Here is a 10,029-nt window from a genome sequence, read left to right as displayed (position 1 = left end):
CGTGATCACCAACTTGGAATTCCAAGGGTTGTTTAGTCCGCTTACCTTACGACCCTAAACAAGCACAAACTAATAGTGTCGAGTTAAACATGTCAAAACATGTTTAACCTACTGATTTGGTATCAAAACAAAGTGTTTTGATACCCTAAAGTAGTTCCGAGGCAAAATGCGTGATAAAACGCATTTTGACCGAAACTTTGACTCGACACTACAACTAGTTAACGTGGTAATCAGCGGTTATAATCATGAAGGATTATAACTATCGTGATTACAATCACGTTTCAAAGTTCAATTGAACTTTGACTTGACCAATTGATGGTCAAAACCGAAAGTCAAACTGTTGGCCAAACGTTTGACTTTCTGCACTACATAAGGAAAAAGGCAATAAAAAGAATGAAAGAAGCTCACTTAGGGTCCTTCTATCTTTTCTACAAGAAGACAAAGTCCCAATTCAGCTTAGAGAGCTTCCAAGCAGATGAGAAGGAGAGAAATGATGAATGAGCAAAGAAATGAGTGAACTTGGGTGGCTATTTATAGTTGTGGTGAGTTAATAGGATCATCACAAGTGTTTTGATTAGCCATTAAGCAAAGAAATCTGGCCATCCACTTGTTACAAGCTAATTAGAGCCTTGGTGAACACACAAACTTGCCCACCACACAAAGAATTAACCATAACAGCCCCTAAAGATCAAACAGATTGCTAAAACTCATTTCTGGTCGCTGGGCCTGCTTTACGGACTGTAAGGTGATGGGCATACGGTCCGTAAGGACCTGCAGATCAGCAACTTTCATATATTTACAGCATTGGTCCCTGCACTGGCATAAGCTCATTTTAGGCCCTTTTGACCCCCGTTAAGCCATTTTCAAGGCTCTACAAGGTCAATAAAGTTTAAAGGACTCAAAATATGCTCAGAAAAGTCTCGGATGTCGGCTCGTTTGGTTGTACGGTCGCGTTGTTCGTTAATTTACGACGAAACTCAAACGAACGCGAAAACGAACCAAATTAAGCGACGAGTGGGATTTTTGTATGCCGATCACTACAATAAAAATATTTTAGTGTGTACAAAAAATTTGGATGTCCAGATGTGTCCAGAACATAAGATATGCGCGAAAATGCAAACTTACGCCGTTTTTGACACTTTTAGTCCCTATAAGATCATGTAAGCATGTTTTCGTACACCGAACCTATCATAGCTTATTTCTAAGCCATGTTTAGGTTATATATGGTATGTTTAACTTATGATCAAGTTCCAGACTGTACGTTGTCTTACGAAACGGCAGACTTTTGCAAGTTGACGCAATAGTCCCTGAGAGTGAATAAACTTGTTTTTGCCATACCAAAGCCTTTAAAACTTATTTCTAAGTTATGTAAAAGTCATTTAAGGTATGTTAAGTTTATGATGATGTTCCGGAGTGTTCGTTGCATTAAACTGATCGTGTTAACGCATCAGTTCGCGTATAACTTTTCTAGAAAGCGATATAGAGTTCAAAATCGATCAAAAATCAACACGGGCACAAAACCAAACATAAATGACAAACATTGGGATCAAAACACATTGTTTTATTAATATTGTATTGTTCAGAGTCTGCAAAATGATATCACAAGCACAGATGTCACAGTTTTCAATATTCAACTCTTCCCTTTGGGCAATCTTCGGGAATTCAAGGGGATGGTTACGATGATGGGTATGAAGAGGAATTTAGGGGATATGAATAGGAGAATTTTTACTATGGGGGTGATGGAGGATATTTGGGGTTACAAGGCGAAGCGGGTCAACAAAGTCAACCCATTCAACAATTTCAAAATATGGGTAGACTACCGGTTGGAGTGCAACACATTAGACCGCAAGGGCCACAATTGCAATGCCCTAGACCGCTACAACAAGTGCGGCCTCAAAATATGCAACCTCAATTTCAAGGGCCGATTCCACAACAACAACCAATGCATCAACATCAATATCAACCACAGTTTGCTCCTCAAGGGCCTATGCAAGGGCAAATGGGTCAACCAAGGGCACCATTGGGTGCCCCTCAAAGACATCAACGGGAAGTAGTACGGGGAATTGAAGCTCACTTCCGGCCCATTATTACTAACAATCCTTCGCCGGTAGTGATCCCTCATCGTGCGGATGGAAGAACTTTTGAAGTTAGAACAACCGCTCTCCAAAGTTTACCAAAGTTCAAGGGGTTAGCAACGGAAGAACCTTACTTTCATTTGGAGACATACGACTCTATTTGCAACATTATTGGAGGTCAAGGGTTTTCTGCGGATGATGTTAAGTTGGTTCTTTTCCAGTTTTCCCTAGAAGATAAAGCAAAGAGATGGTTTCACACATTGCCCTCCGCGTCCATTTTTACATGGGCCGACATGCAGCAAATATTCTTAGATGAATATTATACTTCTCAAAAAACCAACGATGCTAGAAGAGGTTTGAGAAGCTTTCAACAACAACCAGGGAAAATGTTTCACGAAGCCTTTGAAAGGCTCAATATGATGTTATAGAATTGTCCTCATCACGGGATCCAACTTTGGGAATTGTTGAATGCGTTTCATGAATGGTTGAGTTCGGAGGATGCACGGGATCTAATGTCAATCACTAATGGTACATTCGGTACCAATTATGAACATGTTGATTGGGCATTTTTAGAACAAATGGCGGTGAATTTAAAGAGAAAAGCTCAATCGTCAAGGCGGGCAAGGCATGTGACACAAAGGCCCCAAGTGCATGGAGTAAAGAGTGGCAATGTTCAAACCACAAGCCAAGTGTACGACGTGTGCACTAATTGCATTGAAATAGGCCATACAGTGGAAGTTTGTGTAGTGGGAGTAGTTGATGAGCAAGTAGAAGAGGTTAATGCAATTCAAGGAGGGGGTGGTAGAAATTTCAATATGAACTCCAACACATACCACCCCGGGTTACGAAATCATCCGAATTTTCGCTATGGGAATGCGGCGAACCAAGCTAACCCAAATTTTCAAGGAGCTCAAGCTAACTTTGCACCTCGTCAATAATACAATCAAGGCAATTATCAGGGTGGAAACAATTATGGTTATCAAGGGCAATTCCAACAAACGGGTCAAGGTGGTTTGGGCCAAAGCTCATCAAGCGGGAATGAAGTCATGGATATGCTTCGGGCTATGCAACAAGATATGCAAAAGCGGAATCAACTAGATGAAGTCCGGATGCAAAAGGATGAAGTTCGTGATAAGAGCATTCAATCACTAACAACCCAAATGGGTCAATTGGCAACCGATGTGTCGGAATTGAAGAAAAGAAAGGGTCAACTTCCTAGTGATACTAAGGTAAATCCTTCACATGGTTCGTCACAAGGTAATGTTAATATTAGTCATGTTAGTGTTTTGAGAAGTGGCAAAGAATTTAAGGCCAAGTCACCGGGTGTGGTCGAGGGGGTCGTTGAGGATATCACGGGTAATGAAAGTGATGACGAAGTTTCACCGGTTAAACCTAAAGAATCAAATGTTAACAAACCGGGGTTGGGTGAAAACGAGAAAAGTGAAAAAGTTGAGGGTGAACGAAGCCAAGTCCCGTTTCCATCGGCCTTGCTTGACCCGGGTAGAAAGAATTTTATTGCATCAAGAGGTCCCCAAAAAGAAGAATTATGGGACATGTTTAAACAAGTCAAAATAAATCTTCCATTACTTGATGCAATGAAACAAGTACCCGCTTATGCCAAATTCCTTAAGGAATTATGTACGCCAAAAAGGCAACAAAAGAAGAAAATGCCTAAGCGGGTAGACTTGACCGGGCAAGTGAGTGCGGTTTTGAACGGGGAGCTTCCCCTAAGCTCAAAGATCCGGGTACACCATTGATAAATATACAAGTTGGTAATTTTCAAATGGCAAAGGCGTTACTCGATCTTGGAGCCGGGGTAAGCATTTTACCGGGGGGCTTATATGACCAATACGATTTTGGTCCATTAGCAAGAGTGGAGACAACAGTTGTTTTGGCTGATTTGTCTCATAAGCTACCCCGAGGGATGGTTCAAAACGTGATTGTGAAGATTGATGAGTTCTATTACCCGGTTGACTTTCTAGTCTTGGACTACTCGTCCGCGGACCCAAAACAACAACAAAACGTAATTTTGGGTCGGCCATTCTTGAGCACCGCGCATGCTGTGATCGATTGTAGATTTGGTACAGTCGATATCACTTTCGGGAATCGAAAAATGCGCTTAAATGTTTTTACTAACAATGCTAATGATGTTGGTGTTGATGAGTGTTTCATGGCAGATTTAGTTGACGGATGCAACCCGCATGAATATGAGGAGGATGGTATGGATGTTTGCTTGTGTGAATTTTCTGAACAGGTACATGCTTATGCACTACGGGTTGAAGAGGAAAAACAGGATGCCATGGCTTTGAGGGAAGGTCGACCACCATGGACTCATCAATTCGAAGGCTTACCAGCGGAAATAGACTCGGGTACTAAACCATCGCTGGAGGAACCGCCAAAGTTGGAACTTAAAGACTTGTCGAGCCACTTGAAGTATGCTTTCTTAGGGGATAATGACACTTTACCGGTCATTATTGCCTCTAATTTAGAGTTGGTGCAAGAGCAAGCATTGTTGAAAGTTTTGAAAGAAAACAAGGGAGCTATTGGATGGACGATTGCCGATCTCAAAGGAATTAGTCCATCTATCGTCATGCACAAGATTATTACCACCGATGATGCAAAGCCGACACGAGAAGCTCAAAGGCGATTGAATCCGAACCTACGGGAGGTAGTAAAAAAGGAGGTAATAAAATGATTGGATGCGGGAATTATCTATTCGATTTCGGATAGCGCTTGGGTGAGTCCCACCCAAGTTATGCCTAAGAAGGCAGGTATTCAAGTAGTCAAAGATGAAAATGGTGAACAAATTGCCACCCGACCGGTCACCGGGTGGCGTGTATGTATTGACTACTGAAAATTGAATGCCGCCACTTCTAAGGACCACTTCCCACTTCCTTTCATTGACCAAATTATTGAAAAATTATTGGGTCAAAAATTTTATTGCTTTTTGGACAGGTATTCGGGTTACAATCAAATAGCAATACACCCGGATGACCAACACAAGACCACTTTCACTTGTCCATATGGCACTTTCGCTTTTCGGCAAATGCCATTTGGCTTGTGCAATGCTCCGGCAACTTTCCAACGATGTATGATGAGTATCTTCTCGGACATGGTTGGAGAGTCGCTCGAGGTATTTATGGATGAATTTTCCATTTTCGGCACTAGTTTTGAAGCTTGTCTCAACGAATTACAAAAAGTTTTAAAAAGATGTGTTGAGAAAAATTTAGTGCTAAGTTGGGAGAAAAGTCATTTCATGGTGCAAGAGGGTATTGTGTTGGGTCATGTGATATCAGAGAGGGGCATGGAGGTGGACAAGGCAAAAGAGGGGCATGGAGGTGGACAAGGCAAAAATAAGGGTAATATCATCTTTGCCACCTCTAAAAAATGTTAAGGGTGTAAGATCATTTTTGGGGCATGTAGGGTTCTATAGGCGTTTCATAAAAGGTTTTAGTGTTATTACAAAACCTTTATGCAACTTGTTATTAAAAGATGTCCCATTTGATTTTACTAATGAGTGTATGCAAGCTTTTACTGTTTTGAAGGAACACTTGGTCAAAGCTCCTATTTTGCAACCTCCGGATTGGTCAAAACCATTTGAGATCATGTGTGATGCAAGCGACACTACTATTGGTTCAATTTTGGGTCAACGGGTTGACAAGAAGCCGGTGGTTATTTATTATGCGAGTAAAACTTTATCCGAAGCGCAACTGAATTACACCACAACCGAGAAGGAATTATTAGCGGTGGTGTATGCTTTGGATAAGTTTCGCTCGTATATTTGGGGGAGTAAAGTTGTGGTATATTCGGATCATAGTGCAGTCCGATATTTGATGGAGAAAAAGGACACAAAGCCTCGTTTGATTCAATGGGTTTTATTGCTATAAGAATTCAATTTAGAGATCCGAGACAAAAAGAGAAGTGAGAATGTAGTGGTGGATTACTTGTCCCGGATCCCGGTGGAAGGAATCGATGACATAAGTGAAATAAACGAGAGGTTTCCCGACGAGCATGTAACGTCTCGCTTTTCGCCGCTTTCTATTTTTAGAAGGTCTATCTTGTAATTCTATTTTCGGAAGTTTTGTTCCTCTTGTATTCGAACTTCGTACCACATCATTGTAAACTCGAGACTTCGATAAAAAAAAACTTAATATTTATGAGAATTATACATTACCTATTCATTTACATAGTCGTTCAAATTCATATTCATGTTTGATGCTTATTCGTTATTCGTAAAAACGCGATGCATATCGCATAAGCAACTATAATAAACACGATACGTCAGTGTTTTCAATCACCTTATCCAAATTTTACAACACATCACCTAAGATTGGTATATTTGATTTATACTTAAACCTTGTTATACATACTTGTTACTACTTAATCACATGCCTCCTTCTTTTCTTACCTAAAAACATGGTTATTTTTACATATGGAACCTTAGGTTATACCTTGAAACATCATGTAACATCTTAACTAGGTTAGTATACAATAACATGTCTTATACACAACTTGCAAAGTAAAAAAAAAAAAAAAGATTATAAACAGCCCAAGCCCCAATCACAGATCTTGGGGTGGGGTGTGTTTAATTTGCTTTTCTTTATTTTCCAACGTCCATTTACTTATAATATCATAAACACATGTTGGCTGATTAGTTTGTTATTTTTTTTATTATTATATACAAATCTCTCAATGTTATAATTAATTTAGTTAGTTGGGTGATAAATTAATGTATCATACCATATTAATGCCCTACCTATATGTTGAACAAAACAACAACAAAAAAAAGAAAGAAACGATGGACAGTAGATTTCCAATCGCAGCTTAGATTGCCTCTATGTTGTTGTTTTTTTTTTATTTAATTAACCTCCCACTTAATGTGCATTTGAATTAAATGGATAATATATGTTAATATGTACATATACTAACTTATGTTGTCAAAAAAAAAAGAAAAGAAAAAGAAAAAAAAAAGGTGAATGGCTGTTAACAGCCCACTTCCGGCCGCAAGCATGGAAGGGCTTTAATTTCTTTTTTTTTTTTTTTTTGTTTAATTAAACCTCCAACCACTTATAATTAAAGTCAACCAAATTAACCCTAAATCATTCCCTATAAATACCAACTTATGTCCAGCCCCTTTACCACTTTTACAACCCTCAATACTCTTAAAATAGAATCTAATTCACTCAAAAATATTCAGCTTTGAGCAGAAAGTTTAAGCGATTAAAAGTGAGTTCTAACTCACTTCATCATCTATTTTCTTCTTGTTTCTTTCTTCTTAACACTTGGATAACCTCTAGGAAGGTTTTTACAAGTTTGCTTGGGCAAACTAAGGTGAAACCTCACCATTTTTGAGGTCCAAAGTGCATATAAAATTCTGCTCGTTTTTATTTCTTTTTATGATCACGATTTGATAGAAAACCTAGTGGAATCTTGTTCCCACCAAGCTCACAACTTAGTCCATGGTTGTGGGTTTGTGTTTAGGGGATTTCCATCAAAGTTTTGGGTTCAAACACCCATTTAATTTCTGTTTAAACTTGATAATCGAATGATGAAAACAAGCGCAAGTCATCATCTCCTATATAATGAACTTGTGACTTGTGAAGTGTGAACAAATGGAGGCTTTGGCCTTCCAAACAAAGTTCCACTCCTTCATTTGAATACTTTTGTGACTTGATTAGATTAGATTTACTTTCTTGTTGTTCATGACCCTCCCACCATCTTCATGACGGTGTGTGTAGTGGTGAATCATATAATGAGGTTTCAACCTCCATGCTTGACAATACATGATACTACATGATATTCTTTGATTGGACATAGTTTAGGTCATATTATTACCTTATAAGTATACATATAATTATATAAACATGGCCGAATTTGTGATGGTAATCAAGTTGTGATTATTCGTCATAAACCTAGGCTAACATACCTAAGATTCTAAGTTATTTGTTATGATTCCAATGGGCAATTTGGGACCCATGAAACCACTTAATATGGTGTCATAAACGAGCTCTTAGAACTAGATAGTATTTTCGTATACATACTTTTGTTACTTTAATTTCTAAATCCCGAAGCTCACAACTTCCTAAATATCAAGAAACCTTGCCAATAAATCCTTATTCTCTAACAACTCGTCACTCATGGATAATCGGAAAGCATATGCAAATTTTGTGAGTATACTCGATCCCTTTTTCCCCTTTACACTTTGGGATGCAACATGTATACCTATTCAAAACAACTTTTATGCTTAAACAAAACATACTCTATCTATGAACGTGACATGAAACTATTATGAATATTTGCTATGCTTGTATGCTCTATGAACGATTTGAAACGTTATATGCTCATTAACTTTGCTAGCCCACCTTAACAATTATAGCGCTATAGGATTAACGCCCCGCCCGCTATTCTATTGGGTATTGTTAAGTTAAACATTACCACCCCGCTAAACTATTGGGATTAGGCTATTTTATGCGTTGTATTCATGGGTTTGATCATATAGTACGCCAAAATTGCATTGCTAGTAAATTTATTCATTTTGTATCATGTTGGATATGAGTTTTTATTCTATTATGCTATGTAGTCAAACTTGTATACTCGCCTTTGCTTTTGCATTGAACTCTATTTTAATACATGTTGCAGGTTAATTGTTGAGGTGATACTTCGAGATGAAACAAGATTTAGGGTGGACTAGATACACACCTAGATTAATCTATCTTTTATTGTTATGTTACAATTTGAAACAATGTTGTTATTTTTTTATTTGAATCTTGTATGACAATTTAGTATTGCAATAAAATTTGAATTTAATTAAATATTGTCACATAGTGTTATGAAGTCTCTAGCAATCTATACACACTTCGTCTCATCCCAATGTTTCCGCCATCGGTTGGGGTGTGACAGATTGGTATCAGAGCCATAACTATAGGGAATTAGGAAAAGTAGGAATGCTTTAACCTAGTCTATAGTTTTAGAGCTTTATTCGTATGTTTTACTTGAAACTACTTGCATGCCACTTTATGTGTTTCTTATTTATTCTCTTTGAGCCTTTTAAACATATATGTCGTTTTATCCTTGTGTACCATACTTGACATGCTATTCCTATGTGTTAATACTAGTTTCATTATGTGTTAATCTTTGTTTTAATATTTCATTCTTTATGTGCCATTCTCGTCAAGTTTATACTTGTATATTTAATGTTCAACATACGCTTTTTCCTCATACATTTTACTCGACTATTCTAATCCGTAAAACACTCGTATTATACAAAACGAGACAACTTCACCAAAATAGGCGTGAAACCCACAATTTGGCGAACGACTCTCAATCTACCTATTCTTTTTTTTTACACGAGATTCGTCATCAAGTTAGGAGTGAAGTCCTCACCTTGATGAAGAATTTCGATTTCAAATTCTAGTGGACCCTCGTCAATGTGTCGAAATCACATTTTGACCCGACGAGTACCAACCACACCTAGGGCATGAAATCGTCAAGTTAGGGGTGAAACCCGCATCTTGTCGACTAGTTCCACTCCTTGTTTTTTTTAAATCCCGCCAAGTCTCGAATTTTCGATTGAGTTGGAACATGTAGTAACCGGAAGGGTAAATACCGTTAACCGACTTGTCGGCGAGAGTATACCACCTATTAGGCCAAAGCATGTTTCTAAATTTCAAAAGACTTTTCGACCACTTTGGTTAGTCAAAGTTCCGCTTTGGAACCATCCAAAACTTTAATCAAGCATGTGTTTCTATTATTTATCTTATACGATGCAATCTTTCAAATTCAAATTTACTTTCGATATTTACTTTTCACGCACACAACATCTTAAATCTTTTCATACATTTATATATATATGCATGGTTTCATATACTTTTATTCATATTCCTTGTAACAACAAATGGAGACATATCATCGAGATAGGAGTGACTTCCTTACCTTGACGATTAACTCCACTCCA

General features: G+C 38.1%; 1 protein-coding gene across 1 annotated transcript; it reads left to right on the top strand.

Annotated features, from left to right (window-relative positions):
- Positions 1-3,121: 3,121 nt before the first annotated feature.
- On the top strand, positions 3,122-6,000 carry LOC110888746. Its single transcript, XM_022136255.1, has 6 exons — positions 3,122-3,304; positions 3,386-3,772; positions 3,868-4,248; positions 4,330-4,593; positions 5,621-5,746; positions 5,893-6,000. Exons 1-6 carry the CDS (start codon positions 3,122-3,124, stop codon positions 5,998-6,000), a joined length of 1,449 nt encoding a protein of 482 aa, XP_021991947.1.
- The last annotated feature ends 4,029 nt before the right edge of the window (positions 6,001-10,029 follow it).

Source organism: Helianthus annuus, chromosome 6 (genome assembly GCF_002127325.2).
Source record: "Helianthus annuus cultivar XRQ/B chromosome 6, HanXRQr2.0-SUNRISE, whole genome shotgun sequence".
In the NCBI taxonomy this organism is placed as follows: Eukaryota; Viridiplantae; Streptophyta; class Magnoliopsida; order Asterales; family Asteraceae; genus Helianthus; species Helianthus annuus.
The sequence above is the reverse complement of the archived record's forward strand: the minus strand, read 5'-3'. Positions and strand labels throughout refer to the sequence as shown.

Excerpts from the sequence above, each read along its gene's own strand:
- LOC110888746 (XM_022136255.1), top strand. The coding sequence starts at position 3,122 with ATGGATATGCTTCGGGCTATGCAACAAGATATGCAAAAGCGGAATCAA. Across the intron at positions 3,773-3,867 it reads GGGTAGACTTGACCGGGCAA|GCGTTACTCGATCTTGGAGC; the intron begins GTGAGTGCGGTT and ends CAAATGGCAAAG. Across the intron at positions 5,747-5,892 it reads GGGTTGACAAGAAGCCGGTG|TGCAGTCCGATATTTGATGG; the intron begins GTTATTTATTAT and ends TTCGGATCATAG.